The 22725-nt window shown below is 39.6% G+C and overlaps 1 protein-coding gene across 1 annotated transcript in view; it reads right to left on the bottom strand.

Annotated features, from left to right (window-relative positions):
* The window catches only part of DYNC1I2 (dynein cytoplasmic 1 intermediate chain 2), a 48870-nt gene that overhangs the window by 1253 nt on the left and 24892 nt on the right, over nucleotides 1–22725 (bottom strand). Inside the window, 10 exon segments of the mRNA XM_029910562.1 lie at nucleotides 637–762; nucleotides 2764–2904; nucleotides 3932–4076; nucleotides 5076–5209; nucleotides 5669–5782; nucleotides 6136–6282; nucleotides 7288–7413; nucleotides 7941–8040; nucleotides 8137–8329; nucleotides 8564–8653. Coding sequence (XP_029766422.1) covers nucleotides 637–762; nucleotides 2764–2904; nucleotides 3932–4076; nucleotides 5076–5209; nucleotides 5669–5782; nucleotides 6136–6282; nucleotides 7288–7413; nucleotides 7941–8040; nucleotides 8137–8329; nucleotides 8564–8653 — 1316 coding nt within the window.

Raw genomic sequence — 22725 nt, 5'->3', positions numbered from 1 at the left:
TTTCTAGCATTGAAGTCCTGTGTTTAAGCACAGAACAAATATGGCAGTGGTAGTAATAAGTCTGGCCCATGTACCTCAGTCTGGAGAGACCACCTCCACAGGTGAGAGCAGTTCTTTATCCTTGTCCAACAATCCTTGAAATATATATACCAATGGTAATTGTTTTAGAGAGATCAATTCCTACCGGGCAGGTGTTAAAGTGAGACTACTTCTCACTTTAAGTTCAAATGGCCATTGGATGGTACATTTTGTTCACAACCAACCTGGCATGCATTCAGAGTAGTGATAAAGGAGGTAAAATCTTGTCCACACCCACTACTAATCTCCTCTGCATGCAGTTTCTACTGCAGTATAAATTACACAGAACTCGTAAATTGTTAGATCTCTTTATTGCAGCTGCTTTTTCTTTAAAATGCTAAAATATTGTATGAAGTTGAACTGAGATTGAAACATTTAAAAACTATAATTAATCCTGAAAGCAAGAAAGGCCTAGAACCTTTATCTTGAATTACCATTTATTCCTGGCAAAAATGTTTTGAAGGAAAGTTGAAAGTCAAAAAGGTAAGTGACAGAGTAAATTCAGAAAGGTGCTTTAAATCCATGTAACCCACAAAGTAGCAAACACAAGTTACATACCTCTCCCACGTCATATATAACTATTTGTCCTTCTGAATCACCTACAGCAATCTCTCGCCCAGAATGTGTCCATCTCACACGATTAAGAGCAGGATTACCCTCCACAGTAATGCTTGCAGTTGGCACCTATATCCATTTAAAACACAGTTAAAACTAGCAGGATTTCTATAGATGTAATTATTCTCTCTGCCCAGGCCACTCCGTTATTAAAAAAAAAAAAAAAAAAAAAATCACACAAGTGTATTCTAGCCAACTGTTCCCCCTAGGGAAAAAGGAGATTTTTAAAAGGTTAAACAAATCTTCAGCATTGACCTGACAAGTATTTTCCCCAATGGTCCAGTACATAGGGAAGGGGAATTGGGAGAGATGGGAGTTTACAAGTCTTACCCCAGTTACTCTTCCTCTACTCCTCTTTCCTCCCAAAAGAAACCTCAGTTCTTAAAAAAAAATCTTGAGTTTGTAGCATTCATGAGAGAGCCTATTTTAAGCAATCCTCATTTAGAGAGATAAAAATTGCTTCATAATATTAATACAAACAGTCCCTATATCACTAGGACCATCTTGGGTGTAAATATACTATACAGGACAATGGGTATGGAGTCAAAATTTACACAAAAAAAAATAAAAAAAAATCTTAGGACAAGTACCCCCCCTAATTCTTCTCAAAACATAACAGCAATCAATTTCATTGCTACTTGGAAGACCTGCATTTAGGAATGACCTCAATAGCCTCCGCTAGTACAGCGAGGATCAGGTGCGTTTTGAGGCACAAAGCCCTTTGGTATTAAAGGCTCTATGTAAATGTAATATAAGCAAATATACTTGGGCTTTGGGATAGGTACTGACCAGGGGCGGCTCTATGGTTTTTGCCGCCCCCAAGCACGGCAGTCAGGTGGCTTTCGGCGGCACGCCTGCGGGCAGTCCGCTGGCCACGCGGATTCGGTGGCATGCCTGCAGGAATTTCGACGGTGCCGCACCGTCAGCATCCCCACCACCGAATTACCACCGAAGCCGTGGGACTGGTGGACCTCCCACAGGCATGCCGCGGGACCGGCAGACCTCACAGCAACTGGCAGGCCGCCCCCCCGCGGCTTGCTGCCCCAGGCACACGCTTGCTGCGCTGGTGCCTGGAGCCGCCCCTGGTACTGACTACAATCCTTTACAGAACCTCACTGTTTGCAAAGCTGTGCTGTAAATAAGGAAGTGTTATTTACTCCTAACAACACAAGAACTAGAGGTCACCAAATGAAATGAATAGGCGGCAGGTTTAAAACAAAACTGAAGTATTTCTTCACACAACACACAGTCAACCTGTGGAACTCCTTGCCAGAGGATGTTGTGAAGGACAAGACCATAATAGGGTTTAAAAAAACTAGATAAATTCATGGAAGATGGGTCCATTAATGGCTAGGATCATCTATTAGCTAGGATGGGCAGGGATGGTGTCCCTAGCCTCTGGTTGCCAGAAGCTGGGAACTGGCAACAGGATGGATCACTTGATGATTACCTGTTCTGTTCATTCCCTCTGAAGCACCCGCCATTGATCAATGGCGGAAGACAGGATACTGGGCTAGATGGACCATTGGTCAGACCCAGTATGGCCATTCTTATGTCTGAAAATAAGTGTCTCTCATCCTACCAGGTGGTTAATGATTGTGGTATAACTTTTCTAGCATGGGCGGGGAAAAAAAAAAAAAAACAGCCAAATTTGATTTTGAGTCAGTGAATCTACTATGGCAACTAACAGCATAATAGCGATCTTATATGACTCATTCATAGTATTAGGGTGTTTAGCCCTTGTATGCTGTAGCCACTAAAAGGTGTCTGGATCATGTACTTGGGCAAGTCCAAGGAAAAAGCCACACAAGTATAGCACGTTATATAGATAGGAATTTTGTATTGCTTTTATACTGGGAGGACAACATTTTAGTTACCATCTTCAGGCACTAAAAACGAGGTGATCTGAATTATTCCTGTCTAATCACACATCTACTGCATAATGCCACTACAGCAGCAGAAATACATAGCGCAACCATGATAAAGCATTTCTGGCCATACACATTTCTGAAGACGCCTAAGATTTTTAGTTCTTGTCAGATTTGAAGTAGTTAAGTTATTGTGCCTCACCTCAGTATCATTGTTGAGATTCCACAGATCAAGCCTACCCATTCCATCCACACAAGCAAACAGGGCAGGGTGAGTGGGAGACCACATCACATCATAAACATAGTCTGAGTTGTCTTCAAATGAGTAGAGAGGCTTGTTATTCTAAAACAAAGCACCAGATAGTACTTTACACCACACAATCTTTACATTTGGGATTCTGAAAGCAAAATCTTTTTGCAATGAAGGTGAAATATTGAGTTTTTGTACAGTTCATATTGCAGCAATTGTAAAATTAAGTAACAATCTGTGCTTAAAGAATTCCTTCAACTGTCTCTTACATAGAAAGAGGCCAAAAAATAACCGCAGGATGGGGGGGGAACCCCCAACCCCCCCCCCCCCCCATTTGGATGAATTATATAGCCCGTTTACTGCCTGATATTACAACAGCTTCAGTAGGAGGCTGGTATAACAACCTAAATATGAGTGAATTCTGGTAGTCTCTTGAGCTGACCTGATGGCCTAGGGGGTAGGCTTGTGCACTGTTATGGGAGAGACCCTGGCTTGACTTTAACCCTAGCCCAGTTTCGTGCTCCCCGGGACAGCAATGTTGCAGAGGCGGCTTGCTAAGAAAAGCGATGGAAAGGACGTTAGTCATGGCTCTTGACTGCAACTCAGTTCAGGCTCATTAGAAACGGTGTTGATTGGTTTTGATGGGAGCCACTACAAGACTGTGGCAATGCCTTGTGTGCTGTAGTGAGGCAGTGAGGACTATGGAGATGTGAGGACCTGAAATGGACACCTGAATTACCATAATTATAATATACTTAATATAATACATAATATACCTGAATTACAAAATAACTGACTTGAATCGTTATATTGGTCTTCCCAACCCAGTTACAAAAGTTAAAAGGATGAGCAAAATGGACCAGAAATAGACAAACTTGGCCACATTTACATATAAGTTACATTTAGGTGATAACAAGTTACAGTAATCTTGGTGATGCTACTTGCAGGTTATTAAAAGAGAACTAAGCTACATAAATTAACTCATCTGATGTTACCATTCACCCAGTCGACTTAACAAGCTTCCCTAAACCCTTTGACAACACTTTGGTTAACTAAAGCTTACATTATAGCACCACCTTGTGTCAAAGTCTAATCTGTTAGACGCCTCTGTTTTAGATACCTTAGTTGTCCAAAGCTTTACTGTCCAGTCAAATGATGAGGTGACAAAAAGATGAGAGAAGTCTACAGGTCCAACTGCTGCATGGCAATGGATACCTGTGATTGGTCCTTGGTGTCCTTCAAACATCTCACTGATTCCCGCTTTGCTGTTTTAAAATACATTATGTAGGTTAATTTCCTTTGAAACTATATTTCACACAGAGGCAATAAGGAATACATGTTTTAAATAAACTGGGAGTGGGTTTCAATGGAACCCAAATAGATATGGCCTGCAGAGGGGAAAGTGAAATGTGGGTTTGAATATGATCCTGTGTATTAGCCTCTTTTTTTCCAAAACCCTATTCTGTTATATTTAAGTGCAGACATAATACCATAGAAAACAGTAACATTTGGCAAGGCTATCCCATCCAGATTTGACTAGGTACCTCTTCAAGCAACTGCTAAATATTTGGATCAAATAACAAAATTCAGTCCTCAAATATGGATATGAAACTCCCATTGCCTTAAACAGGAGTTGCACTTAAGTAGCTGAGGCAGAGTTTAGTCCTAGTGACAATACATCCCCAATAATCTCATATCAGAACTGATAAAGTGGAGAGGAGGGAAAAAGGATGTTACAAAGAAGGGATACAATTTTGGCTAGTTTTAAACCAAAGAGCTATGCCGTGAGAGTGATGTGTATTTGAGATGAAAACTGGACACTCAATTTTATTTAAGAAAGCAATTGATAAGATACAGCCAGACAATTTCAAAACAGATTGAACAGCAGGAGAAATGCTAGCCAATTTAAGATTTGTGCGTGATTTTCCTGTACAATTATCCGTAGAACTGATAAAGTTTGGGATGTTCTGCTCCAATTCAAATGAATAGAACTGAAGTCTACCAGTTCATCTTCCTTTTCATAATTAAAAGTATTCCTAGCCAAAGTAAAGATCCACCAGTAGCAATGGTGGATCTTTTCTTGAACTTTAAAAGTCTTTTAAAATATGAAATATTAAATCAAAGATATTACCTTTTTATACAAGCACAAAGCTCTGCTATGAACATTAATTTAGCTTGCGCAACAAAATGTTTCTTATATTAAGTGAAAAATCCTGATAAGCTTTGCTATTTTGAACAAAAAAATAATTTGAGTGTCTATTCACCTGCCATGGCGGCATGCTGTGTACACAGAGCCTTCCTCACTTCCAACAACGAAGTTGTTGACATCTCCAACAGGAAAGGACATGCACGTGACAGCTACAGCCTTGGATTGCTTATGAATCAACTCCATACTATCCTGGAGAAAAAAGTAGCAGGAACTTATTTTTCAAACTTGCCATCTTAACTTTTACCAGAAATCGTGTAGATTTTCTAGTACTAGTTAGTTCACAAGCTATTCTTATTCCAGCCCTTTTCTACATTTGGAAGATCTGCCTCTTATTCATGAATCCAAACTTTAGCATCAGTACTGAAGAATCCAAAAATTATTATGACACTTGATTTACTACAGTAAAAAAGGAATTTCATCTTACAGAATTACTATACAACTACTCAGCTGGGAATGTCTGCATATTGTCAAAATGCTTAACACTACTTTACAAAGCCTTATGAAATACTTAAAGCAAACAGGTGAAATTAATATTAGAATGCTAAGAATTTAGTAACGTACAGACTACCTGAGCTCAAAAGAGAGTAAGTGGTAAGTAATAGCCTCATCTATAGCTCTCTCTTACATACTTTTCCAAGTTTACCCTACCTGCGGTTGGGAAAGCATGTCCAGACTCCATGAGCATATCTTTCCATCAGTTGAGATGCTAATCAAATTATGAGCATTTTGGGTCCCAACCACATTTACACAGTACACAGGGTGCTGAAGAGAGATTACAAAATCCTTTTCAGAAACAGTTTCCATAGTAACAAATTCAATAACACTCACTTAACACGAGTGAAATACAAATTAATATTTCATAAAGCAATTTAAGTTGACTAACAATACTATTTGAAATATATGAAAACTCATTTAGCTTTTTAGCATGTAACACATGGTGTTGAGATAGGCTCCTATAAAACTGACAGCTCTACGACAAAGACAATTTTTCAGTGCTGCTATTGGTAAACCAGACATAAGTATTAAAACATCATTACTGTTCATCCAGGGGAAACCCTCTCCCACCCCAAGGGGTTAATGGCTCAATAGTGAGAAGTTCTCATTTCACCCCCTACCGTGTGAGCAGCAGCTGAAAGTGGAGTTCTCTGCACTGGGGTTCTTTTATTGCTGCGATTATCCCATAGCACAATTTGGCCTGAATATGTGCCACCAACCACCAGATTTGGATGAAATTTTGCAAATGTAGCCGACATCACTGCTGACTGCAGAGGAGATGCACACAAAACAAAAAACACACATATACAAAGGGAACAGTTTTATGTTTAAGACTAAAATCAAGAATTTAAGGATAGAAAATCTGACTAATTACTGGTAGCGTGCTGTTTCCTCAGTTACATTTGATATTGCTTTTACTATCTTCTGCTCCTTTGTCCAAACATATGAAGGTTCACAACTACATGAGTTGAATGGTTACTTAAAAACCTTGACATTCTTCTGGTCTCAACTCTTACTAAATACAAATAAAAATCCCACTCTCTCCATATGTATACATTTGATTTGTATCTTTCCTAGAAGTTAGTAGCAACAGAAATAGAATCCAGTAATAAGACACATTCTGTGGTCATTTTTCAAGGAGAGCAGAAAACTGTTTTGTCACTATAGTATCAAATCATAATATAATTACCTTTGCAATCTATGCCTTGACAGTAATCTGACAGCATCAGATTACAAACTAGTTTTAATTCAACTAAGTGATTTTTCAGAATTATGACATTTTGAAAATAAATGGTTATTGCAGGTTTGGTCAAACAGAAAAGGTTTGCACATTTTTACCTTTCAGTAATCCATTTTAAAACCTGCATCTGTTTTTTACTTGAAGCATGTGTTTTTACTTATCTATTTTTTTCCAATTCCTCAGGCTATGTACATTTTATTCAGTGGGCTACGATCTAGTTATACATTCTGCATCATAGTTCCTGAAAAACCTCTCATACTTAAGGCATAATGTCAGTTTTTCTTTTAATAAATGAGATTAAGAAACAGATTTTCAGACATGTTTAAATATTCTGAATGTCAGAAATTTTGCAACAGAGGAATCTTTTCAAACTGAAGATGTCTTCAGCCATCAACATCTGTTTGCAAATACATGTGGTTAAAGTACATGCCAACCCAATGAAATCATTATGTTGACAAGAATAAATAAGGCACTTGTCCAAATTAATCAACATAAAATCTTGAGCCTGGTGAGACAGGAACTCACATCATACCTGGCAGTGAAAGACATACTCCGGGGTAGTTTTCTTGTATTTCATATTCCACACAAGAGCCACACCATCAGGCTCATGAGGGGCATCTTCATTATTGTTGTAGGAGGCTACAAGCAATTCTGGATACTAGTCATCGAGAAATTAGTGGGAAAAAATGTTCAAAATAAACAACTGCCTTATGGTCCAGTCAGTCCTAGAATCTTGATTTATAGTGGCAAAACTAAGTTTAACCCATGGATAAATCAGCTCCATAAACAGAAAATATTAGATTAGCTAATTACCACAGTAAGTATAATTACAAGGTTTACTCAAAAACAGTGTTAAAATACAAGATAATATAATACATAAATACTGAACACAATAATTAAAATATTTAGGTGAGGCTAGTTTCTTGGAGCTAATGCTATACCTTTATGCCTTGGGCATTTTCTGTTCAATTTATAGATTGCATTTAAAAGAACATTGTTAATTTCTGTTACCTCTTTCAAAATATATAAACAATCACATTCAATTACAGTATTGAAACAGCAGAATGTGTCAGAGCTATTCTAAGGACTATATATAAAGCACTGTGCATGTATGGTTCAAATAAAGTTGAGTGCACAAAACTTGAAGTATCTGCAAAGGTGACTCAAAGAAAATGTTGTTTTTACCTGAGATGACCAGTCCAAACAACTAACAACACGATGCTTTGACCAGCGTTCATCAAAAAACTGTCTGTTTAAGGACAGTTTAGCGCCTGCTTGAATCTCTCTGTAAAGAGAGACAAATGGAGGGTTCTAATCTAAGATCACTTTTTCAGTTACAAATATAGTAAACACAGTAAAGCACTCAATACTCCCACATTACCCTTCTTTGTCTTCCAAATCTCTTCCACTGTAGTCAAAGAAAATGTTAATCTGCTCAGAAAGAGCTCTTTCTACAATCCTTGTAGAATGGTCAAAGAAACTTAAAAACTCTTCAGAGTGCAAAATTTGCTGTTTTTCCTCTTCTGAAAGCTAAAGAGGGGAAAAAAAAAAAAAAAAAAAAAGGTTGGATTTTCCTAAAGTTCATTCTTATCTGTCAAAACATTTATGAAGAAAAACCAAATACTTTTCAAATTAAAATTTTTTTATATCCATATATTTTAATTTTTACATACGATTTTAAGTTATTTATATTTTTGTTTACAGAAAAAGTGGAAAAGATGTCAGTTTGATAAAAAACTATTACATTAAAATTACTAAACATTCTTTTATTTACAATGCCTAATACTGTGTCCTAAAGTGAGTTGTACCTTCCTCCTCTTCATCATTTTTCAATGTTTTTTCTTCTTCGGGTTCGATTGATGGCTTTGGTACCACCACATCATCATCTTCTTCATCATCTGAAAAGAAATTATACAGCAAAATAGTTAATAACAGTCCTAGAGAAGCACAGTAAAGTTCCATCCAGTTTCAAACAATACAAAAGTAAACACATTTGTGCATATGGAATAATTTTACATAAATTGATTGTTTCTAAAACTTAATCCATAAAAAGGATAACATTTGGTTAAAGTGAAGGAATATTAATGAGAACATTATCTACACCACTATTTCGTATACAACAGTCATACCAAATTGCGTAGCTGTGTAAACTGAAACAGAATACATAAGCAATTGTAGAGAATTCACAGTGGAAATCTCTAAATTTACAAGCATTTATCATTCCAGACAGAATATGGAAGTACCACATAGTTTTATGTAACATGCTGACACATTAATGCTGCAGAATAAAGAAAATCAAATGTCTAAAATAGCCTACAGAGCTGCTGCTTACTTGTGATCTGAAACCATCAGTGTCTAATGGGTCTTCGTATGGCATAAAGATGACTTACATTAGCTTTCAGGTTGCTATTCTGAGAGGCAAATTTTGCTAAAGATAATAGCTGAGAGATTACATTTTTTTTTCTGTCATTCTAAATGCAAGTCTCATTATCTGTATCATGTTTGGCAATGAGAATTTTAAAGCAAAATGTGTTTTCCCTAATTGCAATGAATAACATAAAATGTTAATGTTCTGGAATACTGACAAGGTTTACAGCACTTTTTACATTACTACATTTTATCCTTTGAATACTGTAAACCAGAAAATAACTTTAAATTACTTAGTGTTGTGGAATATGCATTTCCTGTCTTTTCTTCTTCTCCTTTCTAAGGTAAGTTTCTGAAAAGACTATTTTTACTGGTTAAACAGCTATGTCATCTGTCTATAAGGGAATGGCAGCAGGAGTCTACAGCATGCTTCATCACAAGTAACAAGACAGTATTCAACAGGGACTCGACTTGTTTGTCACAGACATTTCTCTGACCCATGTTCAAAGTTCTCTAACAAAAAACACACACGCACCCACACACAAAAGAGTGGTCAAGGGATGGGAACCAGCTGCCAAGCCCTGGTCCCAGCAGCCAGGCCAGCTGACTAGATAGCAACAACCAGATGGTACTGCTGGGATTGTGTGTCTCTGCTATGAGGTGGCAATGGGATGGCACAACATTTTTCTGCCTCACTGCTTCCAATCATGTCTTTCCCCAATGGCAAGCCTGTGCAATTACCAGCACTCCAGGAGGTCCACAGACAAGCCTTTACCCTCTAAACAAAATACAGCTTGTAGGCCATACCAGCTGCCAAACCACACACATAGTGATAGGTTTAGAGAGGTCTGAATATCTTTCTAACTCCATAGTACAGGCAATAAAAATATAACTGTACCTGCAGGAAAGAAAGCTTTAAGTGACACTGTATAATGCTCACAATAATACAAACTCCAACTTAATCAAAATGATAATGACGTATGCCAATCGTACATTACTTGAAATTGAGCGATTTTTACGTTCTGACAAGTTTACAGAACTAGGATAAATGGCATGAATGATTTCAATATATGCTCATACTTTTGAACCAAATGGTGAAGGTTAAAATCTTTCCTTTCAAGGGCCTCAATCAGCCACAAAGGAAAACAGTAATCACTGTCTTTTCAGCCAGCCCAACCGCATTTGTCAGCCCTTTCTCTGTCAATGCAGCCAGAGCAATCAACCTGCCAAACATTCAGAATGGAAAAACAATCTGAAAATACAGGGTATAATGCACCTGCCAGTGAAAATGGCCATTTCAAGAAAAGCTAGTGATCTCAGTGACCCTGCTGAGGAGGCGGTGGTGCAAAGGGGAAAGAACGCGTAAAAGAATTCTTAGTGATCTCCACTCTCTTGCACATTGACACTTCCTTACAAAGCATGCCAATTACAGCTTTTGTGCTACTTAAAAAAAAATGAAAGCTTTTTTGGGCAAAATAATCACACGGAGAAACAGAAAGACACTGCTCCTTTTTAGATGGATTCGCATGTACAACTGACTATTAATCTGAAAACTGTATAACTTGTAGCAAATCCTAAACTGTATTGTTCAAACCAAACTGAAATTCTAACGTCCAGTCACTGTGGGTCTGAACATTGATACATTTATATTTACTAGATATGACTGAAGAGCAAATTGCAAGACAATTGATGTACAATGAACATTTAATTATGTAAAAAAATATTTGTTTCCCCAAGCAATCTTGCTGCAGTTAACAAAATGCCCTAAATTTAGAGACCTGGATTCTGGTCACTCTGGACAGCTACTCTAGCTTTAAATGTAATGAATTAGAAAATGCATCCCAACTTTGCTGCATCACACTGATTTTAAGTACCATTTTCAATGACAGGAGTCAAATTCCTAACAAATGCAGATGGTCAGCTGTTTAGTGCTAAGTGACCTCATAATCGACATATTTTACAGAAAAGATCTTGTAGCAGATTGCTCCTCCCTTTTAATGTTTCAACATAGATGGTGTATATTATACAGAGATCCAAATTCCTTCATATTACTCTCAGTATGTGTTGTCAGCTTATGAGTTATTGCTGCAGCTGAGTGCTAGACATAGTAGAGCAGAAATTACTTCAATACTTTAAGGTATCAGGGCTGTTGATGACTCAGTCCTATTTTTAGGTTTATTTATGTACAAACATCCCCCTGGTTCATAATCCTTGTAGCCTTAATTCTATTGTGGTTACTTTATATTAAGCAACACTATTATTCATTTATTTATATAAATAAATAAATGGATTAGTCAAGAATCTTGAATTAAAACATAAAAGCTTAGAACATTAAAATGTTGTATATCGATTTGCAAGAAACAAAAGAATGGTCCCTACCCAGAGAAACTTACAATCTAAAGACACAACCAGAATCCACTGGAGAACAGGAAGGATCAGAGTTAAGTTTTAAAAATTTCCTTTCCCCTCCTCTTCCCTCCCCCTTCCCCCAATCACCTCCTCTTACTTTAACAATAATGGTCCAAGTGTTAAGTGTTTGCAGGGGTTGTGATACAATATGATGAATAGCAACACACAGTAAAAAGTATTAAAAGTTCTAATGTTGAAAAGTTTACCATTTCTAATGCATTAAGTACTCACTTAAAATCTAAATGAATCACACCACCACAAAATCTATGATCTTAGCCTGAACTTTTGCGGAGGTGACCTTCTCTACTTCAGTCTCCCCGCTGTTCATTACCGACTACTTTATCACCACATTCTACAGGCCATTACCCAATGATCCCACTGAGGGTTACCAAAAGAAACTATACCATTTGCTCAAGAAACTCCCTGAAAAAGCACAGGAACAAATCTGCACAGACACACCCCTAGAACCCCGACCAGGGATATTCTATCTGCTACCCAAGATCCATAAACCTGGAAATCCTGGACGCCCCATTATCTCAGGCATTGGCACCCTGACAGCAGGATTGTCTGGCTATGTAGACTCTCTCCTCAGGCCCTACGCTACCAGCACTCCTAGCTATCTTCGAGACATCACTGACTTCCTGAGGAAACTACAATCCATTGGTGATCTTCCAGAAAACACCATCCTGGCCACTATGGATGTAGAAGCCCTCTACACCAATGTTCCACACAAAGATGGACTACAAGCTATCAGGAACAGTATCCCCGATAAAGTCACAGCAAACCTGGTGGCTGAACTTTGTGACTTTGTCCTCACCCACAACTATTTCACATTTGGGGACAATGTATTCCTTCAAATCAGCGGCACTGCTATGGGTACCTGCATGGCCCCACAGTATGCCAATATTTTTATGGCTGACTTAGGGGACAAGAGCTGAGGAAGCGTTGTTCTAACGCCCCTACTCTACTTGCGCTACATTGAGGACATCATCATCTGGACCCATGGAAAAGAAGCCCTTGAGGAATTCCAACATAATGTCAACAATTTCTATCCCACCATCAACCTCAAGATGGACCAGTCCACACAAGAGATCCACTTTCTGGACACTACAGTGCTAATAAGCGATGGTCACATAAACACCACCCTATACCAGAAGCCTACTGACTGCTATACTTACCTACATGCCTCCAGCTTTCATCCAGACCACATCACACGATCCATTGTCTACAGCCAAGCTGTAAGATACAACCGCATTTGCTCCAATCCCTCAGACAGAGACAAACAACTACATGATCTCTATCAAGCGTTCTTAAAACTACAATACCCACCTGCTTAAGTGAAGAAACAGATCGCCAGAGCCAGAAGAATACCCAGAAGTCACCTACTCCAGGACAGGCCCAACAAAGAAAGTAACAGAACGCCACTAGCCGTCACCTTCAGCCCCCAACGAAAACCTCTCCAGCGCATCATCAAGGATCTACAACCTATCCTGAAGGACGATCCCTCACTCTCTCAGATCTTGGGAGACAGGCCAGCCCTCGCTTACAGACAGCCCCCCAATCTGAAGCAAATACTCACCAGCAACCACACACCACACAACAAAAATACTAATCCAGGTACCTATCCTTGCAACAAAGCCGGTTGCCAACTCTGTCCACATATCTATTCAAGGGACACCATCATAGGACCTAATCACATCAGCCACCCCATCAGAGGCTCGTTTACCTGCACATCTACCAACGTGATATATGCCATGTGCCAGCAATGCCCCTCTGCCATGTACACTGTCTCTATGTAAAAGAATAAATGGACAAAAATCAGACGTCAAGAATTATAACATTCAAAAACCAGTCGAAAAACACTTCAACCTCCCTGGTCACTCAATTAAAGACCTAAAAGTGGCAATTCTTCAACAAAAAAACTTCGAAAACAGACTCCAACGAGAAACTGCAGAACTGGAATTAATTTGCAAACTGGACACCATTAAATTAGGCTTGAATAAAGACTGGGAGTGGATGGGTCATTACACAAAGTAAAAACTATTTCCCCATGCTAATTTTCCCCCTACTTTCAAAGTGGTAGCCACGTTAGTCTGTATTAGCAAAAAGAACGAGGAGTACTTGTGGCACCTTAGAGATTTGTTAGTCTCTAAGGTGCCACAAGTGCTCCTCGTTCTTTTCCCCCTACTGTTACTCACACCTTCTTGTCAACTGTTTGAAATGGGCCATCCTGATTATCACTACAAAAGTTTTTTTTCCTGCTGATAATAGCCCACCTTAATTGATTAGTCTCATTAGAGTTGGTATGGCAACACCCATTTTTTCATGTTCTCTGTGTATACATCTCTCTTCCTACTGTATTTTCCACTGCATGCATCCGATGAAGTGGGTTTTAGCTCACAAAAGCTTATGCTCAAATAAATTTGTTAGTCTCTAAGGTGCCACAAGGACTCCTCATTCTTTATACCACTTAAGTTAGCAATACATCTGATACAACTTCTAGTTTTAAAAAAAAATGCTAACCCTTTTTCCCCCAACAAGACGAAGATAAAGCAGTTAAAACTTTAAAAACCGCACAGGAGCATGAAGACTGGAAATGGGACTGTATGTCACATCAATTTATTGATGAATATTCATTACAATATTCTAAGTGGTTAACTCCATGTTTTTTCCTGACAGGGGATCTAAGGTTATAAACTAAGCAGTAAAGAGTGCATAAAAGTAGCAGTTACTTTTAAAGTGACAAATCTCTTGTCGATGAATGCTAAAACCAGATTTAATGAACCACTGAATTTTTACTTTGAGTTAACATCAAAATTGTGATGTATTTTGGTGAGATGGAAAGAAAAGCAGTGCTGTAAATTAGTCTGCACCTAGCAATAACACTATAGAGTGAAGTTCCAGTTGTCTGAGTAATCTGTTGCTGCAGAGTAGGTTAATCAAAGTTAAATCATCTGTGAAATGGGTGGCTTTTGTTAAGCTGAAGTTTTCCATCTGTATTTCATTGTATATTTATGGCATGTACTGGGAACTACAGGCATATATAAAACTAAACTATTTCTTAAAGAGTACTGTTGGAATATATAAATACTGGGAGTGTTGTTATTTGTATTGCTGTAGCACTCAGAGGCCTTATGTGCTGAATTGTTAAATATAGTTAAAACCGGAGTTAAAATAAAGTCTTAATCATACAAGTTTTTATGCATTTTTTAAAGCCAATAATTAAGCAGTTAGAAGTCACCAATAACAAATTACAAATCCTCAGTGTGGAGCTAATGCAACAATATTGTCTTTAGTTAACTGAAAGAATTAGATATGAGTTGTACAAATGCATTTTACTGTACAGAGACTGCACATACAGTAATTCTATAATCTACAAGAGTAAGGAATACAATAATTGTAAATTAAGAGGTTCCCAGTTTTAAAGTATATTACATGTCAAAAGTGTCCCATCTATGCAATAAGATATTGAAATAAGCCAAGTCCATCTGGTTCTGAGGAAATACATTACTAAATAGCATCCCAAGCAGAAACAGAGTGTAATTCTATGCTAATTTTCACCTTTATACAGATCTTCTGTTGATTTTCATGTTTATAATACTTACATGTTCACATATGCCTTTTTCTCTTTTTGTGTCTTTCTCCCCAGACTCCTGTATATTATACTTATTAGTACCACTGAAGATGACAGCTTCAGGCTTTCATGCAATATTCTATTCTGCTGCCTATCAGCAATTCACTCATAGGAAGTCACACTGAATTCCCTAACGACAAACATGAACTGCAAAACTTTCAGGGAGTGTGTCAACCTGGACACTTCCCCCAATTACTTTCCGAATGTAGGGTGAGTTTTTACTTTATGTTGACATCAAACTTATAATGTATTTTGGAGAGATGGAATGAAAGGCAGTGCTGTAAGTTAGCCTATACCTAGAAATAAATACTAGAATGTGAAGTTCCAGTTGTTTGAGTAATCTGAAAGATTTTATAAGAGAGATGGTTATAGAGAAAAACTGTCACCTGACTTTTCTTACTAGACATCCTACATTCAATTCTCTGCTGTACTGGAGTACAGTTGGCACAAACAGCTAAGGGGAGGCAAACATGGTGCTTTGCCATCTTTCCGTCTCCCCAAATCCTGTCCAGAGGTTGAACTGGCACAACAACTAAGTCCAGTCTAAAGACTGGACTAACTTTCTCTGCTACCACTAACAGCCTCTGCATTGATTAAGGTCACCTGAGCACACTGTGCTCCAGATATATACCCTCTGATGGGAGTGAGGAAAGCCAGAATGGGCTGGCTATGTCAACTGTAGGTTAGCCAAGGATTCCCTCACAGCAGGGGAATCCTCAGCTGCTCCTTTCAGCTTTACAGTCACTTAGAACTGCTCTGGTACAGCACAGTACAGTAGAACCTCAGAGTTACAAACCCCTTGGGAATGGAGGTTGTTCGTAACTCTGAACGAAACGTTATGGTTGTTCTCTCAAAAGTTTACAACTGAACATTGACTTAATATAGCTTTGAAACTTTACTATGCAGAAGAAAAATGCTGCTTTTAACTATCTTAATTTAAATAAAACGAGCACTGAAACAGTTTCCTTACCTTATCAAATCTTTCTTTTTAACTCCCCCCCCCCTTTTTTTAAATAATTTACGTTTAACACAGTACTGTACTGCATTTGCTTCTGCTGCTGACTGCGTACTTCTGGTTCCAAATGAGGTCTGTGGTTGACCGGTTAGTTCGTAACTCTGAAGTTCTACTGTATCTAGTTTTAAGAATTTGTTTCATGCCAGTTACGTAGGATCTAGGCATGTGTATATACACACAAAATTTAAACGATTAACAATAAATGAGCCACATCCCATCTTTCGTCTAACAAAATCAGTGTTTCTCAAACCCTGGTCCATAAGTGCTTCCATGACAAAGGTGCAACATGGCATTTAAAACAAGAGGTAGTCCTACTATCCCATAAAGCTTCCATTACTAATGAGCCAGTCTTTAAGCAGAATTCCCTTGGATGCCTATTCCTGTTTGGATTACACATGAATCATAGCAAGTCTTTGTCAGGTGTCCCTGGTATTAAAATTATTTTATGATCAAATTTGCTGACACCATAAAAACTGATGGGGAGCAAATCACAAGAGGACAGCCCTAAACTGTAAAATGACCCAGATAGATTAGATCAATGCAGTGACAATTATAGGCAACAGGAGAAGATTTAGTAGAACTGAATGAATTCAACACTCTACATTATGGAAAGGTAAACAAAATAAGGAAAGAGTGTTACCAAGACAACATACTTGTTGCATTGGAACAAGTTTATTTTCATCTCATCTCCTTTATATTGTTCTAATACTACTTTAGGTAATCAATCATTATAGCTACTGCACAGGTGTGGGATTAGCACTGGGAGGAAAGACAATCCATAAGAGAAGATCTGCCTGAAGAAATAGTCCACAAATACGAAAAAATTCTGAATTACTGCAATAATAGTCTAATGTGCTTTTTTATTATCTTTTAAAAAATGTTTTTAAACAGATTTATCTTGACCTACCTCATAAAGCTGGATTAGTTTTTGACCACCACAGGAAGGCCACTCTAGCACCAAGGACCAAGACTGAGCAAATTCAAGAGCATTAAGGCCCTCCATTGAGAATGTCTGGGTGCCTGTCCCCAATGGTAATCTATTATTTGTATTACCGTAGCACCAAGGACTCCTACAATGGATCAGGACCCCGCTGTGTTAGGTGCTGTGTTAGGTGCTATTTTCGCTTCCATCTGTAACCATGGATATCTGGTTTTTGCTCACTTTTTCTAGACTATACTCTTTACATAGAGACTAGGAGTACTTGGTGGACACACAAGATCTTCAAATGGTAGGTGCAACCTGATGTAAGATTTAGTAAACTTCCTTTATAAGTCTGTTTTGTACTCTGGAATTCTGCTTATATTCCAGCATTTATTGAATTTACTTCATTTTAGGATCAAGACTTAAAAAAAGAAGGTACTCTGCTGTGTTGCTGGGAGCATGTATGAAAAACTGTGGCAAAACATTCATTAATGAATCTCTTAAAAGATTATTCATTTCATCCTAGTCACAAAATTGAGAAAACACACATTGAGAGGTATGCTTATATTATTCTATAGTGTCAGATGAAAAGCAAAAGAGAACCACTTCCAATCTCTCCAAGACACTGAGTTTCTCATAACTATTTTAAGGAACTCAGGAGGTCATAATACATCTATACAACAATAGCTGAACAATTTTCATGCCTTCCATTGCCTGCAGCTACAACGCATCTGGCTTGGATGTGGTCACATTTCATAAACATAGGCCTGGTATAACAGAAGTGAGATAGATGAGGCCAGCTAGTGCCTGGAGGGAAGACTTTCAAGCAAAATGGAACACGGTAAAAAGTCATGATTCAGTATGTGGCACTTTTGCATCTGAACTAGACTGGACCAAGTGCGGGGGCATGACATAAGGAGGCACTGTACTGACTTGCAGATGAAATGTAAAATCAAGATCCTCATTTAGCGCCTGTATCTTCGACAAATTCCAGTTGGGTAGTTATTGTTCTACCTACCTAAATCCTCCTATAGGATAGGGTGTTCTTAATTTCCTGTCTTAATTTCCATACTGGGCAGTGTTCAGAGAAGTGCTGCCTTTTCAACCCATTTCACTGAGGGATAAATAATCTGTACAATTTCAAGTTTGATGTTCAAATGAAAGACACTATAAATATTATTAAAACTCAGGTCAACCATTTTATCAACCTTCATACCCCACCAGAGTGCTTAAAGAGGAGAAACTAGGCTTCAGCCATTCTGAAAGTACCTGAGATTATAAATCATCCACAGAAAAGATATGCGACTTCAAATTATATGTGTGTAGCAAGGCGGTGTGGTTCCCCGCCGCCCTGGAGAGGGACGAGCCCCTCCGGACGCCAAAGTGGGTGGAGCCAGTGGAGTTTGCGCCCGCCCCCCAGAGGTCAAGGCGCAGGACAGGAAGTATAAAAGCCCAACCCCAGAGCTCACAAGGAGCCCGGCCGCCGGAGAAGCCAGATGCCTGTGGCCTAGCTCCCGGTGGGGAGGCTTCTGCAGTCTGCAACCAACCTGAGGACTGGCCAGACCAGCCGAGGCCTGATGCCAACCAGACCCCGGGGAAGCTGTTAAGCCTGCCTGTGGCAAGCTACCCAGAGGAGCTGCCAAGCCTACCGCTCGCTGAGTACCCTGAGGAGCCCATCGTGCTTGATTCCGTGGAGGACACCATCCAGATGCAGGTACCTCTAGGGGGGAGGTAGGAAGTAGCCCAGGGCAGCCGACCCTAGTCTGGCTACAGCACACCAAGAGCCGATGTCAGTGTGTTGCGGCCAGGATTCCCACTGACAGAGCAGCAGGCCATCTGCCGCTGTTAGGGCCCTGGGCTGGGACGCAGTGGAGTGGGTGGGCCTGCGTCCCCCCTGCCACCCAACGTGCGGGTGGCAGTCTCCCCCTCTCCCCAGGCCCTTCGGAGCCAGGGCCTGGGCCTCCTAAATTCATTTGTTTGCTCAGCCCTGCCTGAGGGCCTGAGCCATAGACTCTGCTGCCCCGCCCTGACCCAGGGCTAGGGCCCGTGTTAAAACTGTTGCTCAGCCCCTACCTAAGGGCCGGAGCCAAAGACCCTCGACTGCCCCGCCCTGAACTAGGGCCTGGGTCTGCGGAATAGAGCTGTTTGTTTGCCTCTACCGTTGCCGCGGTGTGAAACCCCGCAGCCAGGCTAGTTCCCCCAAAATAACCCGACGGACGTACCGAGGCGGCGTGGTTCCCCGCCGCCCTGGAGGGACGAACCCAGCCGAACACTTCTACAATGTGCAAACAAGGCCCACTGGCCAAAAAACACTATAAAACACTTACAGCTAAAAAATACAGACACCATGCTGTATATGTAGAACAGGGGTAGGCAACCTATGGCACGTGTACCCAAGGCGGCACGCGAGCTGATTTTCAGTGGCACTCACACTGCCCGGGTCCTGGCCACCGGTCCGGGGGCTCTGCATTTTAATTTAATTTTAAATGAAGCTTCTTAAACATTTTAATAATCTTATTTACTCTACATACAAACAATAGTTTAGTATGTTATAGACTTATAGAAAGAGACCTTCTAAAAATGTTAAAATGTATTACTGGCACACGATACCTTAAATTAGAGTGAATAAATGTAGACTCGGCACATCACTTCTGAAAGGTTGCTGACCCCTGATGTAGAACATAGACAAGTACAGAGAATAAGGCTGAATGAACTGTCTCTGGTTGTTAGACTTTCACAACCTTTCCTGCCAAAGTCAAGCACCTAGGGAAGAGCTGGGGGAGTCCAGGAAGGCTGCCTCTTTCCTCTTTTTTGGAGGGGAGTGGGGGAGGGAGGGATGGAGAGGCAGGAGGCAGCAGAGGGTTTGGGAGAAAGGAAATAGAAGTTAAATGTAGTTCCAAAAGTGTGTTAAACTACACTTTTTAGGATGTCATAATTGAGAAATGCTGTGTCCAATTCACCATACATTTTATAGAAAAAAAATTGACCTCAACTCTGGATCTAACCTGCTAATTTTGATTTGTGGATTTTTGAGGTAGCTGCCAAAATTAGGCTTATAAATGGAAATTCAGTTGCAACCCTAACTCTGAAGTGACAACCTCTGACTGTATAGTCAGATCTTCTAATACAGACGTAGTCCGAGTATGCAGATGAAGGAGATTCCAATACACATTCTCATCATCGTGGTTTCCTGTATACAGTATATTTTGTTATTCTATGTAATATCAAGTTACCCTAAAATAAACAGCTTCAAGAATACTTCTTACAGTCTTGCTACTTAGTTTATACAATATGAACTAGAAATTCCATAACTAAATACTGCCTAGAGATTAAATGTGATAATTGAAAAGATATACATGAACTAAAGGCACTCCATTCTCACCGAACTCACACAAATCATGAGTACATATTTGCCTGTATCCTCTTAGATATTTTAGATAGAAAAAACTATGACCATAGTGTGATGGGTTGGATCACAGAAACCCCCTTGGGAGCTGCCACCCGATGTGCAAAGACTACCCCTGCTTCTGTTTTCCCTGCCAGCTCAGGACTCCAGCACCCTGTCTTGCTGAGCCAGACACTCCCGTCTGCTCCAACACAGACCCAGGGTCTGAATCACTTGCCCCAAAGCTGCAAGTTTACCTGAAAACAGCTGGTCTTTAGCACTCAGATGCCCAACTCCCAATGGGTTCTAAACCCAGATAAATCCGTTTTACCCTGTATAAAGCTTATACAGGGTAAACTCATAGATTGTTCGCCCTCTATAACACTGATAGAGAGATATGCACAGTTGTTTGCTCCCCCAGGTATTAATATATACTCTGAGTTAATTAATAAAAAGTGATTTTATTAAATACAGAAAGTAGGATTTAAGTGGTTCCAAGTAGTAACAGACAGAACAAAGTAAGTCACCAAGCAAAATAAAATAAAATGCGCAAATCTATGTCTAATCAAACTGAATACAGATAATCTCACCCTCAGAGATGCTTCAGTAAGCTTTTTCTCAGACTGGACTTCTTCCAGGCCTGGGCACAATTCTTTCCCCTGGTACAGCTCTTGTTGCAGCTCAGGTGATAGCTAGGGGATTCTTCATGATGGCTCCTCTCTCCCTCTGTTCTCTTCCACCCCTCTATATATCTTTTGCATAAGGCGGGAACCCTTTGTCCCTCTGGGTTTCCACCCCCCGGAAAAGCACCCAGGTTAAAGATGGATTCCAGGTCAGGTGACATGATCACATGTCACTGCAAGACTTCATTACCCACTTGCCAGCACACACATATACAGGAAGACTAACAGGTAAACACAGCCATCTGCAGACAATGGTCCTGGTTAATGGGAGTCATCAAGATTCCAAACCACTATTAATGGCCCACACTTTGCATAATTACAATAGGCCCTCGGAGTTATATTTCATATTTCTAGTTTTAGATACAAGAGTGGTACATTTATACAAATAGGATGATCACACTCAGTAAATTATAAGCTTTGTAATGATACCTTACAAGAGACCTTTTGCATGAAGCATATTTCAGTTACATTATATTCACTTCTTATGTTTTTATAAAACCATATAGACTGCACAACGTCACACATAGCATCCTACATTTCAAGACTCCCGTTTTCTGTGGCAATTTCACCTTCTGACTGTTGTATTATTTGTAGTCCACATATTAAAGAGGTGGGAGCATAATTCCCAGTTATTTATTAAAGATGTATTTGGAAAGAAGTCATATGAAAGACTTTCAGGCTTCAAAGCAAATTTGTCAGTCCCATTTCTTAATTCAAGTGTCAAGTCACTTTTGAGAAATGCACATACACGATACCAGTTGTATAATACAATTAAAGCAGTAGTTCTCAAGCAAACAGGAAGGAAGGAACTTTTAAGTTTGCTTGCACCCACCCATCCCAGCTTATCGTGTCCAAGGGAGGGTTCTGGTAATCACCAGTGGGAGGCAGACAGTTCATAGTCACTTTCCTGAACAAAAGCTCTTTAACTACAGCATATCTGTTGAGAGTAAAACTAACAAGGATCATGCAATCCCAGGCAATTTCACTCACAGCAGGCATTGTAAGTAAAGCACTTCAGCACACAACTCATGTGCTAACTCTCCACCTTCCAGTGAGAATCTGAAAAAGGGAAGAAAATGAGAGGGGGTGGGGAAAAAAGAGACTAACTGAAGGAAGAAAGAGGGAAGACAATGAGAACTTTGGTATCTCACTTGCTTTTTGAAATAGTTATATGGGTTATTACAGTTTATAGGTAAGATTGCCTTGATAAATTAAAAGTAATGTGGGGCAATTTTTTCCCTGGAACTGTGGTCTACTCCCTGGGACTGAGCTTCTGGCTCGTGGAACAATCTGGAAATAATGAGACAAGATGGGTGAGGTAATATCTTGCATTGGCCCAACTTCTGTTGGAGTGAGAGATGAGGAAGAGCTCTGTGTAAGCTTGAAGCTCATCTCTCTCTCTCTCCAACAGAAGCTGGTCCAATGCAAGATATTACCTCACCCACCTTGTGTCTCTAATATCCTAGGACCAACACAGCTACAACACTGCATATCATAATAGAACAGCAAAGAACCTCACATTTAATATTTGCAGTCTTTCCATTAGGAAATGCTG

Source organism: Terrapene carolina, unplaced genomic scaffold, assembly GCF_002925995.2.
Source record: "Terrapene carolina triunguis isolate 2854851 unplaced genomic scaffold, T_m_triunguis-2.0 Scaffold62, whole genome shotgun sequence".
Lineage (NCBI taxonomy): Eukaryota > Metazoa > Chordata > Testudines > Emydidae > Terrapene > Terrapene triunguis.
The sequence above is the reverse complement of the archived record's forward strand: the minus strand, read 5'-3'. Positions and strand labels throughout refer to the sequence as shown.